Below are 21,580 nucleotides of genomic sequence, written 5' to 3' on the forward strand. Positions count from 1 at the left end.
GCTTCCTTAGAACACACTGGTTTCCCTGATGCGCAAGGCATACAAACTCTTTCCAACTCTCTCCGAATCTCATGTCAACCCGTCGCGACTACTCGTTCACTGGGCTGGCCAGAGCCGGTACCTAATCTGACATGAAGTCTTTGACCGACGACGTCCGCGCCTGTCGGCGCTGGATCGGCTTGATGGGCCATGATCGACCTCGGCGGCTCTGTCACAACTCCCGTCCCATGCGGTACCTGCAGCCTTCACTACTGACAAAACCCCAGATCCCACCTTAGCAAAATTGCGTGATGGGCACATGACAGAGTGCTAGTGCCTTATCAACATTTGCCATCCACCCCGCCTTATCAACGTCCTGTCATCCAAACTGCCAAAGGCAGACACTTAGGTTTTCTTATCTCCAACCTGGACGGGGTCCCCAGTGTCGACAATGCATCAGTGCAGCAGCAACGTGCTTTGGCATCGACAGTTTCTCCAACCCTCGTTTCTTCCTCCTGCCAAAATGGATGTCCGAAGTCGGGCTCGAATTGATCAATCACCTCCAGTGTCGCGGCTAGGTTCGGGGGGCGTCTGTTCACACCTTCTGAAGACGTCGCTAGTCTGCGGATCCGATTCCTTTGTCCAGTCGGGCTCGGGCCTTTGACTTTCTGTTAGTAACAGACTTCACCGTCCCATCCCACATGACTGGTTTATTTTCAACCTCCTTTGCGTCAACCTTCTGTAGCCGTCACTTTTTTGTTGACCGGTCTTCTCGAGAGTCGTCACATAACGCCGAGCTGGCATCTAGGCTTTCTCGAAAGGTGTGAATGAAGTAGAGATCTTCCCCTGCTTTCTCACTCTGCCACCTGCTGCGAATTTGACCCTGGCCAGTCACTTTGGTACCAAGCACTGTTCGATCCCGAGACCGCTTCTTTTTCTGAGAGCTTCCAGACCGTCGTCTCCTTGATGCTGTTTGCTCATATCGGACTGAACCATCTGGATTGTGTCACCGCCTCTATTGGTTGCCTTCATTGACAGAGTCGTGTGGTTATTGTTCTGTTGGGTGGTGCTGGTGAATAGGCCTGGAATTGGACTAACAAAACCTTGATAGGGTCGGATTGTCGACCGAGGTCTCTCCGGCCACTGGTGCGTCAAAGTTTTTTTTCTTCTTAATATAAAACCAAAGGGAGCCACTGAGGCGAACTCGACTACCTTAAAAGTTTCCCAAAGGTCGAACAACAAGAGAAAGTGCCAAACTCGACAAGTAACGCCCTATCGACACCATGGGGCAGGTTACGTTCATGGAAGGGAAGAATCCCGAGGCTCACTACCCCGAGTCGAGGGTGCTCATCATCATGACAGGCGGTACAATATGCATGCAACCGTCTGCAGATGGTCTGGTTCCCATGACAGGATTCTTGGAGAACGCTATGGCCCCTCGCCCTTCGTTCAACGATCATACCGCTCCGAATGGTAAGTTCGTTGAGTATTTGTCTATATTGGAAGCCCTCGCTGACGAATTGTAGTTCAGCTTCGAGCATACAAGAACGGGGTCAAGTTGACGTTGGACAGCCTGAGAACACCAGTCAGCGCATATTCTCGTCATATCCGATATGGCATCCTCGAGTTTACTCCATTGCTTGACTCAAGCTCCATTTCTTCCATAGGATGGACCGAGATCGCACTTACCATCAAGGAGAACTATCACTTGTTCGACGGCTTTGTGGTATTGCACGGAACCGATTCCCTGGCGTACACCGCCTCAGCCCTTTCCTTCATGATGTCGGATCTGGGAAAGCCAGTCATTCTGACAGGATCGCAAGCCTCCATCTTTGCCCTCCAATCTGACGCAGTCGACAACCTCCTCGGCTCGCTCATCATTGCGGGGACGTTTGTTATCCCCGAGATCTGCCTATTCTTTCATCACACCTTGTACCGCGGCAACAGGACGACCAAGGTATCGGCTTCTTCCTTCGAGGCATTCGCCAGTCCTAACTGCGATCCGTTGGCCAAGGTCACAAGCTTAGGGGTGGATGTTCACTGGGCGTTGATACGACGGCCCACTCGAATTGCCGAATTTCAAGTGACAAAATACCTCGACACTGCACATGTGGCCTGTCTGCGTATCTTTCCCGGAATCAAACCGGAGATGGTCGATTCCGTTCTTCGAGTTCCAAACCTCCGTGGTTTGATTCTTGAGACGTTCGGCATGGGCAACGCACCGGGCGGCGTTGATGGCAGTTTGACCAAGGTTATCAAGGAAGCAATCGACCGTGGCATTGTTATTGTCAACGTGAGCCAGTGCACAAACGGCTTCGTTTCGCCACTCTATGCGCCCGGAACCGTACTAGGCAGAGCAGGCGTGGTATTTGGCCATGATTTAACTACCGAGGCGGCTCTGACGAAGCTATCATACCTTCTGGCACTGCCAGACCCCACCTACTCTGAGGTCACGGCACAGATGTCGCACTCGCTACGGGGGGAGATGACCGAAATGGCATTGCCCTCTTTCTCACACCCTGCAGGAAGCATTGATTCGGCTATGGCACGGTTGCCTGCTGCAGGTATGTACAAGGCTCCTTCAAAATACTACATACGACACCAACTAATTATTACGTGATCAGACGCCGCTTTCACGGCTCTTGGCTACGCCATACGCAGCGGCGAGGTTCGGACTGTTCGCGAAATCCTCGAGGGTGACGAGTTTAACCATCAGCTACTTAAGAGGGCTGATTATGTCGGCAACACCCCTGTGCATCTTGCTGCAGTTGGGCCCAATCCAGATATTCTTCTTGAGTTGCTGACTCGTGGTGCTAGTGTACATCCACGTAATCATGCAAACCACACACCTCTTTATCTTGCAGAGAAGATGGGTAACATGGAGACTGTAAAGTTGCTCAGGGAGGCTGGTGCGCACTTGTGGAGGACAGAGCCGCATTCAGGCAACGCATCCGAAGCAGGGGACCTGGCGAGTACGACGGATGTTGCTTCAGTTGGTGCCGCAGAAGATGAGAAAGATGTGGGGGTCCTTGCTGAACGTGAGTCTGACGAAAAGGAGCAGAAGACAAGTGATCAGGTGGCAGATACGGTGGCCCCTCGGCGCGGATCGGATAAGAGTAGTCTGGTTACAGACGAGTCTTTGGTCCATGGGCTGAAGAAAGTGGATATTGGCAAGTTTGTCAATTAGAGTTGGGTGACATTGGGCTGCGAGAAGGGAAAGAAAGGGAACATGTGGGATGGAATACGAATCATATCAAGCACAAAATACATATTCTACAAGGTGGTATATCCTTTTTCAACAAACGTCCTTGGCTCAAATGAAATTCTGACTCTTTAAGGCTCACAAAATCCGACCAACACAAGTCAACGTGTTCAACGTCAACTGGGGACACTGTACACCCGGGTGCCCTTGCACCATTGAGCATACTGTTGGGTATGTTCATGGCCTGGATTCAAGATAAAAGCCCAGCTTGGAGTGCGACCTAATACACTCTATTCAATGATCATGGAGCTTACATACATGCTATGCGTGGGCGTAAGGCCAAGACAGCCCAATCATCAATGGCTAATCACAGTCATTCAAACAACTAGTTCTGAATCTATCACCCCGTGACATCGCTTCTTTGTCGCCGACTTTCCTTTTCTGTGGACCACAACAGCACGATAATGCTAGGTAATCCAAGTCATACAGGTTGTTTTGAACAAAAAGCGGCCACATGAAAACGAGGTTGGTATGAATTTTGAGCCTCAACTACAGGGTTACATGAACCGCCTTTAAATAACCTTGCGGCTCACATCATGTGTTGAAATCTACTGCAGGAACACTATTACTGGTTCGCTTCGAAGCTATTTGACCTTTTTTTTTTCCCCCAGCCACAAAACCAATGTCCATCATCCACCAAATATGGCTTAATGTTTTGAGGCTCTGCGAAAGTGACAGATGTAGGTTCGTGGCACCCTATCTCGACTAAGCGTGTGAGCCAATACGAGAGCCTCAACTCTCGTCCCAAGCAAGCAACTGTTCGTTGATGTTACTAGCTTGTAGCGCGGGGTAGTAACGAACGTACCACTCTAGAATCTTTTACGATTGGAGCTATCACCCGGCCTTGTGATATGTCGTTCAAGGAGCAACTAGTTGCATTGGTTCGGCAAACTTCCCAAGTTGACCCGTGTACACAGAAGCAAGCCTCATACAAGACAAGCATCTTCACCATGAAGTACCGGGGCATCGTGGAACCCCTCACAGAGGTCAAGGGAAATACCGGGTCCTGGACCCGACTAACCGATATTCACAAGGAAAAGTCGTTGCTGGACTTTTGGTCTCTTTTTCGATATGAAAAGGCAGGATCGTTTCTACAAGCGCTTTGATCACTCGGGTTGATACTAAGAGGAAAACGGCGTCACACCTGTTTTTTCTTCAGGTCCGTACCTTCACTCTGCGCCCGGCTGTCTACTTGCGGCCATCTTCCCGACGGGCCTTTTCACGGGAGACTGGTCCCGCGTATAGACCGGGCCAGGCTCCCCATCTCTTTGGGAACGAAATGATAACGGAACTTGCCAGTCCCGACACATAAGGAAAGACGGCGACATGTGTGCGGGGGGCAAAAGGTTTGGTGGATAGCGACAGAGACTGCAGGATAGCTGCCTTTCTATGCTGAACTACGTTGTAGGTTGGATACCTAAACACCAGGAATCTGGCTTTGCGCTGAAATGGGCTCTAGACCAGCTAGGACACAAACATCATGTCCCGGAGGTCAAGCCCGAGAAGATTCCGGAGCGGCGAGCAGCTGCTTTATCTGATGTTTGTCTATCGGTGCGTCCTACATTTTCCCTTTCTTTGATTGCCTTCTTTCGGCTTTCGGGTACATCAACACAAGCAGTAGTACACATTTGTTGTTGTGGAACTTCAAATGTGAAGAGAACGTTGGACAGAAAGAAAAAATACTTGAAGGATAGCCCACTCTTCTTTTACCTCGCACGGTACCGCATAACTGGTAGCAGAAGGTTGGGTGGGAGATGATGGATGCTCGCCTCCCACTCCCCCCTTGATCGTTACAATAGTTGCCATCCTGCATGACATATGGACTACCTAACATTATAGAAGGCCTGTCGGCAAGGCTGAATATTTACTCCCGCTCTTCTTCTTCGGGAATCAACTTTCAGCGGCTCAACTATCAGCCCTCCCCCCTCCTGGCCATCACGAGGCGTCTAGCCATAGATCAGCAAAGGACGAGGTATAAGTTCACTAACCCCAACGCCTCCATGACATCTCCTGAAGGACTGTATCGTCCATCACTGCATATATCACCATCAACGTCAACCAGCATATCGTCTTTCGGTCAATACAGGTCAAGATGAACTGCTACATGCTCATAATATGGGTTCTCTCCACGCTGGTGGATGCCTCTACCGACAGTGGCGAGACCATCAACATTTCCACCACGCCCATCAACGACACCACCCAGGCCGCAACAGTGTTACTGCCCGACAACGTCTTAGCGAGCCTGAGCCCCATGTTGGACATGTATCTTCCGCCGGCCGTCAGAGATTTTCTAGTGTCCTGTCACCGAGCACTCACCAGCTGGCTCGGCTTTGATCCCACGATCCTGCTTTCTCTGGGCCCTATCGTATGGGCCGCCAAAAGACTCTGGTCCGAGATGAAAGTACTTGTGATCGACGACATCATCTGCAACTGGTTCACCGCCAGGGTCGAGGTTGGCGACGACGACCCCATCTTCATCCACATCATGCGCTGGGTCGCCGTCCAGCCCAACTCGGCCAAGACGCGCTTCCTCCAAGCGGACACCATAGCCGGCAGCGCCGACGACCATGATGAGGATGATGAAGCCGGAGCCGTAGCTGCTGCTGGAGCTGCGGCTGTCAAAGATGCTGGTACTACTACTACTACCACCAACACCAACGCCAGCACCACGAGCACCACAAGCACCACAGGCACTGCCGCAGACCCTTCCAACATCACGGCCACCACCACCACCAGCAAGAAGAAAAAACAAGCCCCCATGCTCCTTCCCAACGGCGAAGTCTGCCTCAACTTCTCCACGCACAAGCACCAAAAACCTCCCCGCTTCCTGCCGGCAGTCAACGTGCCCTACACGTTTTCCTTTGGCGGGACCTACTTCTGGCTGAACCGAACGCGGTCGCACATCGCGTCGCAGTCGGAGTGGCGCGGTCTCTCGATGCGCAAGGAAGAGAACCTTATCATCACCTGCATCGGTTTTTCCGCGCGGCCCATCAAGGACTTCATCCAGCTGACCAAGGAATGGAACCACAACCGCCAAGCAGCAACGACGGTGGTGCGGCGCCCCTCGCGGCCAGAGATGCGATCGTGGGGCGGCCGGCACGCGTGGGCCGAGGTGGCGGATCGGCCTATTCGGCCCATGGATACCGTGGTGCTAGACGAGAGGCAGAAGCTGATGGTGTTGCAGGACATGAACGAGTATCTGCAGAGGGAGACGGCGCTGTGGTATGGCGAGCGGGGGATCCCGCTGCGCAGGGGGTATCTGTTCCATGGACCGCCGGGCACGGGAAAGACTAGCTTGAGCTTTGCGCTAGCGGGCGTGTTTGGGCTGGATATCTTTGTGATTTCGTTGCTGGATCAGAATCTGACAGAGGACGATCTGGCGCTGTTGTTCACGAACTTGCCGAGACGGTGTGTGGTGCTTTTGGAGGATATCGATACCGCGGGACTGGTGAACAGACGGGATGCAGATGAGAAGAGTGACAGTAGCAGTAGTAGTAGTGGCAGTGATGGTGATGGTGACGGGGATGGGAGCAGTACTGATAGTGAGGATGATTATATAGTGAGCGAGAAGAAGAGGGCGCTGGAGGTGCTGCATCTGGGGGGCAAGTTGGCGAGGTGGAAGAAGAAGGAAAATAAGGGGAAGAAGGGGAATGAGAAAGGGAAGGAGACAGAGGCCCTCGAGAAGGAGTTAAAGGAGAAAGCGGCTGAGTTAGAAGAGATGCTTAAAGATAAGGAGGGGGGGAGTGATGAGGAGAAGAAAAAGAAGGACGGTGAGAAAGATGAGGCTGATGCTGATGAGAAGGTTACTACTGACCAAGAGAAAGTTTGTACTGACGCTCAGGAAAGTACCACACCTGAAAGGGCAGGAGAGAAGAGGTCTCCTACCTCGACAGGCGATGATGATGGCGGTGAGAAAGGGGAGAAGCCGACAGAAACCACCGACAAGAAAAAGAAGAAGAAAACCATGACGGCCAGTGAGAAAAAGGCCAAAAAGAAGCAAAAGAAAAGAAAAAAGGCAAAGATGCTCGCTGCCGAGGTTACCCGTGACATCGAGTACATCGGGAGACAGTACAGTCGCAGACGTGCCTCCCCATACGACCGCGAACGGGGTATTTCGCTATCAGGTCTGCTCAACGCCATCGACGGCGTGGCCTCGCACGAAGGCCGCGTGCTCATCATGACGACCAACAAGCCCGAGAAGCTCGACGAAGCACTGCTCCGACCGGGCAGGGTGGACCTCCAGATTGCCTTCCTCAACGCCACGCAGGAGCAGGTCAGGGAGCTGTTTGAGAGGATGTACGAGGCTGATGTGGTGGACCCAGCAACAGCGACGGCGGTGACTTTTACCAAGGTTGGGAATAAACTCACGGCTAGCACCACCACCACCACGGCGGCAGCTACTACATCGCCTTCGGTCGTTCATTCTTCTCCTCCTCGTACAGAGATCACTTTATCCCCTGGCATCGCTGCTGCTGTTGCTGCTGAGAAGGGAGACGAAGAAAAACACCAACAGCCCCCTATCATAGACCCCAAGATCGTCGACCTCAAACTCCTCGACGACGACAATAACAACAACAACCTCGGCAAGTCCTCCGTCAGCAGTTGCTCTAGTGACGCAACCGTCATCGGAAGCGAGGAAGACACCGCCACTCCTTCTCCTTCCCCTTCTCCTTCTCCTTCTCCTCCCAATCCCGACACCATCCCCTCTTCCTCTTCCACCACCAACAACATCCCCTCTTCCACTACCACCACCACCACCACCACCACCACTAAAGACACCCAACCCCAACCCCAACCCCAATCAACAGTGAGAAAAGACGAAAAGAAAGAACCCCCAATCCCCCTCCATACCACCCCCCTAACCAGATCCGAGCTCCAAAAGATCGCCAAGCAGTTCTCCCTCAGGATCCCGCCGACGCAGATCCTCAGCCCGGCGGAGATCCAGGGATTCCTGCTAAGACGCAAGAAGGACCCGCGGAGAGCGCTGGCAGAGGTGGATAAGTGGGTGGAGGAGCTGGTAAAGGCGAAGGAGAGTAAGAGCAAGATTTTGGATGCTAAGGCTGTTTGATTTTGAGGGGATGGGGGGGGGGGGGGGGGGGGGGGGGGTTGATGGTTGATTTGGATGGGTTGTTGTGGGTTGGGTGGATGGTGGAAGGGAGGGAGGAAGGTTTGAGAAGGTTTGGTATTAGGAGGTTTTAGGTTTCCATTCTTTGGCTTAGTTTTGCAATTCGGTCGAGTTATGTAAGGGGGCGGATGATTGGGTTGGCTATGTTGGTGCCTTTAGTTCAGGTAAGTTGTACTAGCTTGTAATTCGTTTTGTTTTGTCTCAGTTGAAAGATATGTCCAAAAAGCGTTTGGTGACTATGGTTGGGAGGAACTCCTGCCCAGTTTTGGCAAGGGGATTATCTGGTCAAGAGGATGGAATGTAGAATGGGGGATTATGTGTCAACCTACCACATGTGAGCTAAGTATGGCAGCAATATCTCTGAGGGCGTTTTTCGATTAGTTTAATTACCTATTATCATTGACTTTTTGTTCCAAACAAAAGCGTCCGATAGAGGGAAAAGAGACGTCCAAATCGTATTTCGTGATATGCTGATGCTGATGATTGCTTCCCCTTAACGTAGCGGATTCGTGACCGCCCCATGCATCCTCCCAACTCTTCAGAACTAGGCCGATGCCGCAATCGGACCTTCACCACCTGGGATCAACTGAGCACGGCCGTTAGCTATTTGTGAACATGAACATGGTGACGATGATAACCCACCATGCAGATGTTGTTGCCGTTCAGCAGGATCTTCTTCAGCTTGGTGTGGTTGCCAGAGTAGTCGCTGATCCAGTGAGAGTAAAGTTAGCAGTCCGCTTCATGAGAATGATCTTCAGAGTGAGGAGTTGGACATATCGTACAACTCAGTGACGTCCTCCAAAACCATGTCTATCGAAGCTGGTTAGCATAAGGCTCCATGAGAGGTCCATGAAGACAGCAAGGGTGAGGAGATGTTCGCTACTTACTAACGTAGTCATCGAAACCGACAAGAGTACCGGAGAACTCTGTTTGTTCCATCCCATCGTTAGTCAACACATTCATAGATAGATAAAGCCAACTGGGGGCAGCTGGGATGGCATGACGTGCCCTTGTCTCCCTTCATGACGACCCAGATGCGGGAGCCGACACACTTGTCGATGAGCTCTGTGAAAATGCCACGTTAGCTGTTCTGATTTTTTGACATTGGAGCAGTGACACCCATATGACCTCTCTCACTTACCGAGAGGAAGTAGTTGCGAAGCCATGTTGTATGTGCGGGATGATCGAGTCTTTGAGTCTGGATGTTGAAAGGACGTTCAGTGGCCGTTCACTGAGCTTCGATTGTGAGGCCAAGGCGACGGGCGTAGCTGCTGTACAGTGAGAAGGATCAGTAATTCTCACAGTGCCAGTGTGGGTTTTGGCGCAAGAAGCTGAATGCTTATATCCGAGCATATGAAGATAACCCGTGTATCTAGGCCTCAGCACCACTCAGCAAAGCGACCGACGTGGCAGCGCTGTGCAGTCGAATCAGTTTACACCATTTATCCCTTGTGAGCAAAAGCAAACACAGAGTTCGTGATCATTTGTTGGCGACCAAAAGACGCGTTGCTGCCTGGCAGGTTCCATCGTCGCAACAAGGCATACTTTTCCGGTCAAAAGAGGTCTTCCTTCCCTTCTCAGGTCTCAACATCCACTCCTCCTCCTCCCCCGACTTCTTTCCCCCACTTTTGGCCCAAGAAGCATATCAATGCCCTGAAACCAGCACTTCTTCGTCCCGTTTAAACCGACAGGTCATGGCGCAGTTTTCGATGCCTTGACAACCTACAACATTACTACCGCGCGTACATACCACCCGGACGCACTCACTCCCGTCGCAGCTTATTCACCTACCTGCGCCTGCCACCTATTCACAGACCACTATAATGAGGTCCCCGCACCCTATACCACAAGCCATCGGTGCTGGTGCCAACGCCGTAAACAGCACCACCAGCTTGAGTCTGAGGCAATGCCGCCGCCGCTTCTTTGCTTCTTCGCCATCATCCTCGATTCCTTTCACGTCCCGTTATCCAGTGTAGGTGAACTGATCCTTACCTACAAACTTTCCGGTTTCATTTGGCTGACCAGAACTCCAAAAATCAAGACATCTCAGCGCCATGGAGAGGAAAGATCAGACATGGAATTCCAGCCGGGGCATCACATTTGCTGGCGATACTAGTCGCAGAGTAGTCGGATACCCGCAACTACCCTCTTTGACAAGATATCACAGCGACTCGGCAGCGTCAACAGCCTCAAATCCGGAGCCAGTTCTTCCCCTGAACGACGCGCCAGTACCTCTGGGAAATCCTAGCGCCACTGGAACGACGTTGGACTCTCAGGGGCGGGAGTTTGTCGATGCACAGGAAGCACTGGAGGAACAGCTCGAGGTCATCATCGAGGACGAGAACGTCAAGTCGGAAGATGAGGGTGCTTCTCTCAAACCCCCGTTCACACCACTCAGCTTCACCATGACCGAGGATCTCTTCAGGGAGGCAAAGAAGGCGGCTGAGGGCACGCCAGGGTCTTACTGGACTTACAACCTGTATCGTGGACCCGATAAGGACGGAAACATGAACGAGAAGGTCAAAGTTCATTATTGCAGAAGTGCTAACACCACCGAGCGAGTTTTGAAACAATATTTCATGGACGACAAGATCCTGGGTCTTGACCTCGAATGGGAAGCGAACGCTAAGCCGACCCATGGCCCGAGGCAGAATGTGTCGGTCATCCAGATTGCTTCGGAGAAGCGGATTGGCATTTTTCACATCTCGCTCTATCCAAAGAAGGATGAGCTGGGTTCACCGTTACTGAAGCAGATCATTGAGGACCCGGATGTGATCAAGACTGGCGTCTGGATCTTGGGTGACTGCACCCGTCTGGAAAAGTTTCTCGGGATCAAGGGAAGGGGCATCCAGGAACTCAGCCACTTGTACAAGCTGGTCAAGTACTCTGCTTCCGGCGAACATAAGCTTGTGAACAGAATGGGAGTGCCATTGGCAAGGATGGTCAACGAGATCCTCCAGCTACCCATGTTCAAAGGATCGGTGCGAACAAGTGCATGGTCCAAACCCCTAAACATGGACCAAATCCTCTACTCGGCATCCGACGCCTACGCCGGCGTACAGCTCTTTGCCATGATGGACCACCAACGGAAGCAACTCAACCCCACCCCTCCTCTCCCCCACGCTGCCGAGCTCAAACTGCCCATTAGACTCGCCGCGGACGTCATCGTAGAAGAAGCCGGCTTGTTAGATGAGCCGCTCCCAGACGAAACGGTCGGCGCCGCCGCTCTATCAGCCGACTACCTCTCCACCGTAGGCGACAACATCAACGTCGAGATCGAAGGCGACGGGAGCACCACCCTCGGCAGCGAAGATACAAAGACTACCACCAAGAAACCCACCACCACCAAAAATACCGCCACCGACCCTACAGAATCAACAGCACCAACAGCATCAGCAACGGCAACAAAACGCAAACGCACCCCCTTGGATCCTAACAAGCCCGTCGACCCCCTAGTCTCCGAAGCCACCCTCTGGGCCCAGAACTACATCCTCTCTCACCAACCCCCCAAACCCAAAGAACCCAGACCGAAACCGCAACCCGTAGCCCCCGATTCCAATCCCAACCCCGACTCCGTTGCCCCTGCCGATTCCCCCGCCGCAGCCCCCACCACCACCCCCAAAACACCATCAACATACATCCGCCCCCCCCTCTCCGTCCCCTACCTCCGCGCTTACTACCTCTGGTCGCGCAACCCCTCGCTAAACTGCGCCGCCCTCGCCGCCCTCTTGGGGATAAAGACTAGTTCCGCAACGAGCTACATCCTGCGAGCGATCAAGGCCGAGAAGGGAAGACTTGGGTTCGAACCAAAGAGGATGCGCGAAGAAGTTTTGGAGAGCGGGGCGATTCCTGCGACGGATATGGCGATGCGGTGGAAGAGTGTCGTGCAATTGTGCGAGCTTTATGAGGCTGCTGAGAGGAAGTTGGAGATTGGTGATCTGGGTCACCAAGGGGGGAAGGGGGAGGAGGTGGATGGGAAGGGGAAGGGGAAGAGTGAGTTGGAGGTGTTGGATGAGATTTTTGGGCAAGATAAGGAGGAGGAGGGGGAGGTTGAGGTTGAGGGTGAGGGTGAGGGGACTGAGTAAGCAGAGGCAGGTGTGGAGGCAAAGAAGGAGGAGGCAAAGAAGGAGGAGGCAAAGAAGGAGGAGGCAAAGAAGGAGGAGGCAAAGAGGGAGGTGAAAAAGGAAAGTGCAGAGGATGTGATGAAAGCTGCGTTGGAGGCTGCTGAGGATTTGGACTTTGATGATGAGGAGTTGAACAGCAGCTCTCAAGAGACGGTCGATACAGAAGAGGTGGAGAGGTTGAGAAAGATGTCGAGGAGTCACTGAGTTAGTTCAGTTCTCGCCTCGTCTTGAGCTGGCTGAGACTTGAGTGCGAACAAGAGAAGGAAGATGTCGAACCTATGCCTTTGCCTTTACCTATACCCCAAGGCCGATGGAGCTACTCTACCTTGATATGTTGGTAGCTAGCTCAATCTTGCACAAACATTTTGAACAACGTCTGACTGGGCTCTGCAGAAGCTGGTTAGATCTACCATAATGACCAGTACATCACTTTAAAATAAACCCGTCATGGCTGTTATTGGCCTCGCCCTTTCTTCATGATAATGCAAGGTACCTTGTACAGTATTCACATTGCCATTTTGTCTATCCTGGGTATATCATAACAACCAAGTTCTTCTTGTTCTTCTTATATCTCCCCTCTTTCCTTTCCTTCTCTTCTTCCTCCGCCCTACTCAGCATTCACACCCCTCCCCTTATTAACCTGCACCTTCTTATCCTCGCCACCGCTAAAGATGCCCAGCTGGTCCCACACGACACTAAACACCTTGCAGCCCTCGCCCGTGATGCTGCTCTTCTTCTTGCTCTTGCCCTGCTGGCTCTCGCGCTCAATGACGTACACGGGCTCGCTGACGCTGCCCATGCCTCCCTCGTCCTTGGTCGCCGGCCGGACCGACCGCAGATCCCAGATCCGGCACGTCCCGTCGTGCGACCCGGACACCAGCGAGTACTCGTTCTCCGGGTTGGCCGCCAGGCTGACCACCTTGTTGGCGTGTCCGCGCAGCGTCATGACGCTGGTCGCCGCCGTGCTGGTGCGCGGGTCGACGAGGGTGATGTGTCGGGCTGAGGTGCCGCAGGCGAGCAAGGGCGCAGAAGCAGAAGAGCGCGGGAGCGCGGCGAGCGAGAGCAGCGCGTGCGAGGTTGTGAAGGTGCTGACGACGGACGAGGTGGTCAGGTCGAGGGTTTTGACAGTGTGGTCCTGCGACACCGAGTAGGCGACGGTGCGGTCGCGCGGGTCGAAGACGGCGGCCGTGGCGGGCGCGTTGTGGATGTTCATGAGGGCGAGCGGGCCGCGCTGGGCGGCGGTCACCGACGTCGTGAGCTTGCGGCGCTTGGAGGTGTGCGCGCCGGGGAGCAGCGAGGCGTCCGAGACTTCGGGCGCCGACGCCTTGGAGGTCGTCCAGAAACCGATGGAGCCGTCGGCCGAGGCAGTGAGGATGCGCTTGGACGCGCCGTCAACCTCGAGCGAGTCGATCGACGACGTGTGTCCGTACAGCTCGAGCGTCGGCTTCAGCTCGCCGCGGCGCTCGTACGACTCGCCCGACTCAGTGTACTTCCATACGCGAACTGTGCGGTCCATGCCGGCCGAGGCGATCTGGGTGCTGGAGAGGAACTTGGCGGCTTTTATGCTGGCGGTGTGGCCGCCGTGGCTGCCCGAGGGCGAGGTGCCGATCACATTTCCGGAGGCGTCCCATATCCTGAGAAGACCGTCGTACGAGGCGGAGAGGAGGCGGTCCTGGCCGCGCTGGAAGTTGTCGCCAGACCAGCGGCCGGCGGGGGAGGTGGCGGAGAGGACGTCGACGGCGCTGACCCAGTCGTCGTGCTCGAAGCTGGCCTCGTATGTTGGTGGGATCAAACTGCGGACGTACTGGAGGGTGAGGTTGGTTTCGAGCGAGAGGCCGTTAGCGTTGAGGTACTCTTCGAGACTGCCGCGCAGGAAGCTGCCGTTGACGAGGAAGTCGAAGGGGACCGAGTTGGTGTCGAGCATGGACTCGGAGTTGAGAATACGGGAGAGGCCATAACGGCGAATGTCGGCGGGGACGAGGAGCTGGCGCTTGCTCTCATCGAGCTGGATGTCCTCCTCCTGGGTGGTGAAGGTCACCCGGACCTGGGCGCCTGATTCGGTAGCGTGGTCCATGGCAGTGGTGCCTGTGCCTGTGCTGTGAGATTATGTGGGTTGTGTAGTTGCCGTTGTCTGGATGGGAAGGGTCGTGGAGTGTCAATGGACAAGTAAAAGTCGGGTTGGCTTGAATTACTGTAATTCTGTAAAATAGAAGAGTGGATGTTTACTTTGCAGCAGGGACATCACAAGGCCACCATGGAGGTGTCAAATCGAAAAGACTCCATCCAATTTTTTCTGTCCAGCCTTGCAGCGCAGGGGTCTGGAGTGTTCTAGCTACCCCACGTTCGCTATCTTATCGAAACTTTATAGCGGGGCGATCTGGTACCGGTGTGGGGCTGATCACTGTGCTGAAGCGGCGCTGAAGTGCCTGTCACGTTAGCTTAATTGAACCCACTGAGAGCTACGCGTCTCCAAATTGTCAAGCGCGTCGTTCGAGTTCGTCCTTTGAAGTTACTTTCCGACCCAGTTCATCACCAGGACACCAATTGCTTTTGTCACTCTTGATTTCCGAACTGCCATCTGAATCGGCAATACGATGGTCACCTTAGACGAAGTTCTCGGTAGCGGTCTGCTACAGAAGCCCTCGTGAGTGACAGTGGATCATCCATCTTGAACTGACCATCACAGGCTAACAAAGTCCACGAAAGAGGCCATGATGCGCCCGAGGCTCTTCAACGCCAGATCACCAACTACAAGCCCCTTCAGACCTTCAAGCTCGAGAAAACCCGTCCGTACCAACAACAATATGCCGACATCTACTTCCTACGTCTTACGAAGATCAGACCTGCCGTCGAGGCAGCCGCCCGCGCCGCTTGGGAGGGAACAGTGCTTGGTGGTGAGAAGGTCAAGAGGGTTGAACGTGTCCTAGACGTTCGCCAGGGAGAACTATGTTGGGTAGCAGGAACAGTATACATGGACATGCCTCTGAAACCTTCGATTCTCGAGGACGTTTCCAAGGATGTGAGTATATCATACCTTGGTTCTGGCACATATCCCTGGCTGGACAGCAGATGGCTAACATGGTGCCTCCAGCGCTGGATTTCCGCTCCCACCTCGATCGGTCACTACTACTCCGGCAATGGCGACGACTCGATAATGCTCGAAGATGACTCCGGCCGTATCCGCCTCGTCGGCAACGCTCTGCAAGACCACTTTATGGTGACCGGCTGCATCGTAGCCGTTATGGGTACCGAGAACACCAACGGCGAATTCGAAGTAATCGATCTCCTCTTCGCCGAACTACCACCGCAACCCGAGCGCTGGTCTCTCTCAAAAGGCAAAAAGGAAGAGTCAGAAGACGTCGAAATGATGGACGCCTCTTTCTCTGGACACCCATCCAAGCCACCATCCAAGAAAATCGCCATCGTCTCCGGCCTCGAGTTCTCCAACGCCGACACCTCCTACGCCATGGAGCTCAACCTGCTCCTCGAGTACCTGCTCGGCGAAGCTCTCGACCCGTCCACGCAGCGCGACGAGCTCTCGCACATTACCCGCCTCATCATAGCGGGCAACTCCATCTCCACCACCGCCAACGAGACCACCAAGGCCGCCGCCTACGACACCTCGACGCTTAAAAACAAGTTCCAGCCACAACACAAGAAATATGGCTACGACAGCAGCTCCTACAACCCAATCCCGTCCCAACTCTTCGACAACTTTCTATTTGAACTCCTCCCCACCATGCCCGTCACTTTGCTCCCCGGCGCCCTCGACCCGGCAAACGCGAGTTACCCGCAACAGCCAATCCACCCGGCTATGTTCCCGCAGTCGCGGACGTACATGTCACCGCCCAAAGTCGGGGTGGGCAAGGACGGAGATGTTCCAGAGGCGGAAGAGCCGGGGTGGTTCGACAACGTGACGAACCCGTGGGAGGGCGAGATTGAGGGGTGGCGGGTTTTGGGCACGGGCGGCCAGAATCTCGATGATGTGTTCAAGTACGTGGAGAGCGAAGACAGACTGGGCATGATGGAGGCCATGTGCAGGTGGAGGTGTGTGGCGCCGACGGCGCCGGATACGCTCTGTGAGTTTCTGTCTATTTTCCCTTTTTTTCTGTTTACCCTTGACCCCTACCTTTCCCCGTATCTCCGTTCCATGTTTCCTCCCCCTGAATAGTTTTCCCCTACCCTGCCTACTCCCTCCTTCCATTCCATCTTTCCTCTTGGCCACCCACCTCGTCAAACGGCCGACTAACCAAAACAAACAAAAACAGGGTCCTACCCCTTCCAAGAAGACGAGCCCTTCGTAATCAAAGATTGTCCCCACCTCTTCTTTGTCGGCTGCCAGCCCGAGTTCGGCACGAAAGTGGTCCAGGGGCCCAATGGCCAAGCGGTCCGATTAATTGCCGTGCCGTCGTTCTCTGAGACTAGAGAGATAGTGTTGGTGGACACAGAGACGTTGGATGTGGAGAGGGTGAGGGTTGTTGCTGAGTAGAGCTAGTAGGACGGTAGTTGGATGGTGATGGATGGTGTTGATATCTATTGATTTGGGATGGGTGAGTGAGCGGGTGGTGGGTGGTGGGTGGGATGCTATATCCATCTTTTTTTTTTTTTTTTTTTTGCTGCTGTCTTTTGCTTTGAGCAGCATTGGGAGTTAAGTTAGGTTAGGTACAGGGAGAGAGAAAACTACGGGAGTTCTTTTGTTTTGTTTGAGGTACTATCCTACGGATGAGGTTGGGACTTGGGAGTGATGGGTATCGGTGTTTGGTACATAGGTATCTGGGAACCATTGCATTAGATTCATGATCTGTTTGACACGATCTGGAACAAGATGAGAACTTTTCTTCAAGTGTCAATGTTAAGATCAACGCAACGCAACTCGTGATAATGCTATGGAGGTCATGCAAACTTGCTTGATACATCGGGCTTAGACGAATGAGCTATTGAAGGTGTTATTGTGTGCCTGAGTGGTATTGTCGTACTCCTTGCTTGCTCAACTCCTTCTGAAGGAACTCGATAGACCACCAGACCTTTGGTAAGTATAAGAAGCAACACTCATCCCTCCTGCCTTTTCTTTCCCTTGTTTTGGAATCCTCGAGTTATCCTTCTTGCTGTGAACTTGTACTTGGATACCTTGTGCAAAACGTGACAAAATGTCCTCGTCGATAAAGATGTCTTTTTCCACTGAAAGAGCAAAAGCGTCATGCTCGACCTGAGATCCATAGTCTCAGGATCGTTCGTGCATGAAAAATGATGAACCTGTAAGTCGCTCCCGTTAATGACCAGTTTCCTCCCTTTTGGTAGATACTCATGTTTTCCCTTTCCCCAGCCTCGAAATCCCTCCCTTGCCTTTTCTCCCATTTCCTTACGCTGGCCAAGTTATGGTCCACGGCTGTGGAGCTAACAGGACCTCAAGTCCTCAACTCCGATCAAGGTGATGATACTGACTCTTTTTTGCCGATAGATAAGATGCCCCGTGTTAGTTCCTCAGCCCGGGTGGAAGCCCTCTTTCATGGGCAACGTGATTCTGGGAGATAATCAAAAACCCATGAAAAAAATTGTGGCAGAAAAGCTCAAAAAAATCAAGACCTGCAAGCAATCAACACATCAGCAAAACGTCTTACAGAAACCGGCAAAGAATCTTCATACCGTCCACGGCCGCGAGCCGGCTGTTTCCTCTTCTTTGAACGACTATCGTAGTCATCGTCGTCATTGTCATCTTCATCGCCCTCTTCATCAGAGGATGCTTCTTCCTCATCGTCGTCCTCACCATGAGCGTCGTCCCTGGCTGACCGGTCAACGCCGTCGATACGGGCCTCGAATTCAGCTCTTTCGTTTTTGCGACGAATGTCGGCAGCGGTATGGTTCTCCCAGAGTCCATCTGCGACGGCCTGGTCCGGATCTCTGCATCCCGCGTACATGCGCTCCTTCAAAAACCTGAGCGCTGCCTCGGCCTCTTCACCCCGCTTGACCCGCTGTTCCTTCATCAAGTGATCGTTTACCTAAAACAAACCACTGTTGTCGGACTGCTCAAGCTTTATGAGGTGACGCGAAAGGAAGCGCAGGTCAAGGGTCGTCTCGAGATGACGCTTTCCAGTTTCTGGGCTGACCGCGAATTCGTCTTCCTCCTCATTAGCGCTTTCGTCAACATGCATGTTGACTCTCAAGAACTGGGTGTCGATGCGGCAGAGGGCATGCATAACTGGTGATCGGCTACCAAACAGCTCGATAGCGCTCGAGGCAAAGGTCGGTTCTTGGTTGCCATTAGGAGAGCTCCTGGAACTGCGACGGTTCTGGTCGTTCTCCGGTGATATAGTGATGGTTAAGGTATGAAGGAAGATTTTCGGCGTCTTCCCGTTCACCACTTGGCCAGCAAGCAAGGTTTTTGTGCCCTTTCTGTCGGAGCTGGCCAGGACATCAAGTGCCCGCTCCATTAGTTCCCTGTACTCTTGGCCAGTTCGATTCAGCTCGAGCTCAATGCTTAGGTGCCGCACCAAGTGGCCGTATTTGGCGATGTTGATCTCGTGTAAGCCGTAGGTCCCAGAGTTGAACTGGGAGGCTGCTTTACGCTTACGCTTGCCACGACCCAAGCTTTCCTCCAAGGATTCCTTGTGCACCTCCTCAATCATGGAAGCGAAATCGACTTTGGCATGGGCAGGATCTCGCAACAGGTAAACAAACTGATTCTGGGAGTATAGAAGCGAGCTGCCCTCTGCCAGCATTTGACGGGATGTTCGCAAGATGGCCGTTTCGATGGTGTGCTCGCTCATACCATTACCCCAGTGTCCTCGTCCGCGGGTACTGCGGCGGGTGGAACGGACCTGTTCAGTCCAAAGACGCTTGACGTATACTGGCTTGTCGGAAACAAGGAGGTGCTGGAGAATCTTTTCACGAATCTCATATGGAAGCTTGAGGAACGGAAAAGGCTTTTCGGCGGCTTGGTCAAGTGCAGCAGTCTCAAGATTTCCTGGCACAGCTGAGGTTCGTAACACCTGTCGAGAAGAACGGGTTGGTTGTCCGTTGCGGGTTCGTCTGTTTGTTGGCTGTTGTCGGGGCTGTGGTGGTGGCGGAGGAGGTTTGATTCTGGGCCTCTTGGCCGAGCGCACCTCGAGGAGGCGCGTGAAGCTACGTCTAAGGAATTTGTCCGAGGTGTCGTCAATCTCGGGGTCCTGTTCTTGGTGTCCGCCGTAGGAAGCGGTGCGTTTGGAAGGTCTGAGAGGTGGCAACATATCGAGATGTTGGGAGTGTCTAGGTGGTGTTTGGAATATATTAGACCGAGTGCTTGTTGATAGGGCTGGGCTCATCCGGATGGATCTTGGTGAGTCGACACTGGCCATGGCGCCGGCCTGTATAAAAGGCTGTTGGTTGACGAGCCATCCATACACCTTGTGCTGTGACAGGTGTCCGCGGTCGCTACGTTCTTGTTCCAGGCTCGACATGGCTGACATTTTCGCTGAAGACAGTAGGGTCAGATGATCCGTGTTGAAAGTCGATGATGGTGATTGTAAAAGAAATTCGAGAAAAGGGCATTCCCAGTCAGGGATCTTTGTGGAAAGTCGATACCACTGGTGGTGTCGGCGATGCTATGACAATACGCCGGTGCGGCAAAAGGGGCGACGGTAGGATGCAAAACAATAATGATGTGTTGCTGCCCCTGATGACAGAGGGCCAGGTGCGACGAGATGGCTTTGCTGGGCCGTAGGCTGAAGGTTCTTGCCGTGTTATAGGGACACCTCAATTAATTGTGGTGCTGCCGTGCCGCGGAGTGAATAGCAGAGCGAGAAAAAAAGGTTTCAATGCCTGCTGCCCCACAAGGACTGGTGGTGAATGGAAAATTTCGGGTCGTGATCGTATGCGTATGGTGTTGACCCAGACAAGAGCAAAACCTGGTTGCCGTAGGCAACGACTAATCAACGGATTGCAGGCCGGACAGATGAAGCCACCGGGAGGATTGATCCAATGGCCTTCAATCTCTAGCTGACCACAAAGGTTTGAAATCCTTCAAGACCTGGATCCAAGTTAGTGATTTGAATCAGAAGCTGGTCTAATGCAGGTCTGCTATGACGCCCCATGAAGGTTCACAGTATGGAGAATGTGACTTGGGCTTGGTATATCAATGGATGCGACTGTTCCGTAAATGATACAGCCTATCCCGCAGATGACTTGACGAGATCAAGCGTGCCCAGATGGCTTCATGCAAGATACACGACGCTCGAGTTTGGGAAGATGGGTAGTTTTGTGAATGCAATATCTGTCCACGAGCTTATCTTTCCAGAGGAGAATTACCGTGATCCCCTTCCACCGGGAGCAATACCAAAGGTGAGGACGACGAGAGATATGGCTGAGGTTGTAACTGGTTCAAAAGGAAGGGCCAGCTGAAGGAAGATGGAACGTACCTTGATGTATCAAGAAAACAGTGTGTGTCAGGATTCCAGCTGTCTTGGGATGTTACTGAAGATCGTGTCCAAGTGCTGCTACCTAAGCAAGCAAGGACCCGAGAAGCTGGCCTGTTGATGCATGGAGAAAGTTCCTCGACGACCGCGAGAACGAAGTAAATACTCTTTTCCAGCAAAATTCGCCACAAGTCGCAGTCCCGTCATGGAGCTGAGTGGATGTGGTCTGGAGGCAGAGATGACCATTTCCGTTGCTGGTGTTGATTCCAAACAAAAAGATGGGATGACGGAATGAAAAGCTCGCAGAACACCTCTGGCCTGCTCGTTTCACTCCTGCCACATCGTCGCGATAATCTCCACCAAACAACCTCGAAGGATGCCATCCTGGAGTTGAACATACAGAGATTTCGGTACACGTGCTACTGTACTCGACTTGGGCAAAGTATATCTATTCTTGAAACCTTTCGGTTTCCGGGCACTCGCCATCTATTCATCCCATGCCCCTAGAGTGGTGGTTGAAGTGAGATGATTTGAGAAACTGTGAAAGAAACACAGAGAAGCATGGCTGGAACCTGAGAGATGAGTTCGAAGGTGTATGCGATGGGGAAGACACACAAAGCAAATGAGGACCATCATCGGAGATATGCTTCAGTGAAAAGCAACACAAATATTGGCGATAAGGGGAGAGGTTTAGTGTCATAAC

At 53.0% G+C, this 21,580-nt stretch overlaps 7 protein-coding genes across 7 annotated transcripts; 4 read left to right on the forward strand and 3 right to left on the reverse strand.

Moving 5' to 3' along the window:
* Positions 1-245: 245 nt before the first annotated feature.
* Positions 246-3,320, forward strand: SMAC4_02617 (uncharacterized protein). Its single transcript, XM_003352134.2, has 3 exons — positions 246-1,452; positions 1,506-2,543; positions 2,604-3,320. The coding sequence occupies exons 1-3, from the start codon at positions 1,263-1,265 to the stop codon at positions 3,164-3,166; spliced, it is 1,791 nt and encodes a 596-aa protein (XP_003352182.1). The 5' UTR covers positions 246-1,262; the 3' UTR covers positions 3,167-3,320.
* Positions 3,321-5,333: 2,013 nt separating this feature from the next.
* On the forward strand, positions 5,334-8,309 carry SMAC4_02616 (uncharacterized protein; the record flags this gene model as incomplete). The annotated part of the gene is made up of 1 exon (XM_066089808.1): positions 5,334-8,309. The coding sequence occupies one exon, from the start codon at positions 5,334-5,336 to the stop codon at positions 8,307-8,309; it is 2,976 nt and encodes a 991-aa protein (XP_065946182.1).
* A 30-nt stretch (positions 8,310-8,339) lies between these two features.
* On the reverse strand, positions 8,340-9,755 carry SMAC4_12720 (uncharacterized protein). The gene is made up of 6 exons (XM_024655484.2): positions 9,508-9,755; positions 9,375-9,431; positions 9,254-9,292; positions 9,149-9,176; positions 9,009-9,072; positions 8,340-8,952 (listed from the first exon to the last, which is right to left on the reverse strand). The coding sequence occupies exons 1-3, from the start codon at positions 9,717-9,719 to the stop codon at positions 9,262-9,264; spliced, it is 300 nt and encodes a 99-aa protein (XP_024511366.2). The 5' UTR covers positions 9,720-9,755; the 3' UTR covers positions 8,340-8,952; positions 9,009-9,072; positions 9,149-9,176; positions 9,254-9,261.
* A 73-nt stretch (positions 9,756-9,828) lies between these two features.
* On the forward strand, positions 9,829-12,451 carry SMAC4_02615 (uncharacterized protein; the record flags this gene model as incomplete). Its single annotated transcript, XM_066089807.1, has 2 exons — positions 9,829-10,338; positions 10,408-12,451. Exons 1-2 carry the CDS (start codon positions 10,190-10,192, stop codon positions 12,449-12,451), a joined length of 2,193 nt encoding a protein of 730 aa, XP_065946183.1. The 5' UTR covers positions 9,829-10,189.
* Positions 12,452-13,097: 646 nt separating this feature from the next.
* Positions 13,098-14,586, reverse strand: SMAC4_02614 (uncharacterized protein; the record flags this gene model as incomplete). Its single annotated transcript, XM_003352131.2, has 1 exon — positions 13,098-14,586. The coding sequence occupies exon 1, from the start codon at positions 14,562-14,564 to the stop codon at positions 13,098-13,100; it is 1,467 nt and encodes a 488-aa protein (XP_003352179.1). The 5' UTR covers positions 14,565-14,586.
* Positions 14,587-14,934: 348 nt separating this feature from the next.
* SMAC4_02613 (uncharacterized protein) lies at positions 14,935-17,055 on the forward strand. The gene is made up of 4 exons (XM_003352130.2): positions 14,935-15,134; positions 15,197-15,509; positions 15,582-16,569; positions 16,759-17,055. Exons 1-4 carry the CDS (start codon positions 15,085-15,087, stop codon positions 16,977-16,979), a joined length of 1,572 nt encoding a protein of 523 aa, XP_003352178.2. The 5' UTR covers positions 14,935-15,084; the 3' UTR covers positions 16,980-17,055.
* Positions 17,056-18,066: 1,011 nt separating this feature from the next.
* On the reverse strand, positions 18,067-19,932 carry SMAC4_02612 (uncharacterized protein; the record flags this gene model as incomplete). Its single annotated transcript, XM_003352129.1, has 2 exons — positions 18,067-18,486; positions 18,595-19,932. 2 exons carry the CDS (start codon positions 19,930-19,932, stop codon positions 18,067-18,069), a joined length of 1,758 nt encoding a protein of 585 aa, XP_003352177.1.
* Between the last annotated feature and the right edge of the window lie 1,648 nt (positions 19,933-21,580).

The sequence above is a fragment of the Sordaria macrospora genome, chromosome 2, assembly GCF_033870435.1.
Source record: "Sordaria macrospora chromosome 2, complete sequence".
NCBI classification, from domain to species: domain Eukaryota; kingdom Fungi; phylum Ascomycota; class Sordariomycetes; order Sordariales; family Sordariaceae; genus Sordaria; species Sordaria macrospora.

Coding starts and splice junctions, on each gene's coding strand:
- SMAC4_02617 (XM_003352134.2), top strand. CDS start 1,263: ATGGGGCAGGTTACGTTCATGGAAGGGAAGAATCCCGAGGCTCACTAC. Junction 1,453..1,505: donor CGATCATACCGCTCCGAATG/GTAAGTTCGTTG, acceptor GACGAATTGTAG/TTCAGCTTCGAGCATACAAG. Junction 2,544..2,603: donor GGCACGGTTGCCTGCTGCAG/GTATGTACAAGG, acceptor TTACGTGATCAG/ACGCCGCTTTCACGGCTCTT.
- SMAC4_12720 (XM_024655484.2), bottom strand. CDS start 9,719: ATGCTCGGATATAAGCATTCAGCTTCTTGCGCCAAAACCCACACTGGC. Junction 9,432..9,507: donor TTCGCAACTACTTCCTCTCG/GTAAGTGAGAGA, acceptor GCATTTTCACAG/AGCTCATCGACAAGTGTGTC. Junction 9,293..9,374: donor CGTCATGAAGGGAGACAAGG/GCACGTCATGCC, acceptor TGGAACAAACAG/AGTTCTCCGGTACTCTTGTC.
- SMAC4_02613 (XM_003352130.2), top strand. CDS start 15,085: ATGGTCACCTTAGACGAAGTTCTCGGTAGCGGTCTGCTACAGAAGCCC. Junction 15,135..15,196: donor GGTCTGCTACAGAAGCCCTC/GTGAGTGACAGT, acceptor AGTCCACGAAAG/AGGCCATGATGCGCCCGAGG. Junction 16,570..16,758: donor GACGGCGCCGGATACGCTCT/GTGAGTTTCTGT, acceptor AAACAAAAACAG/GGTCCTACCCCTTCCAAGAA.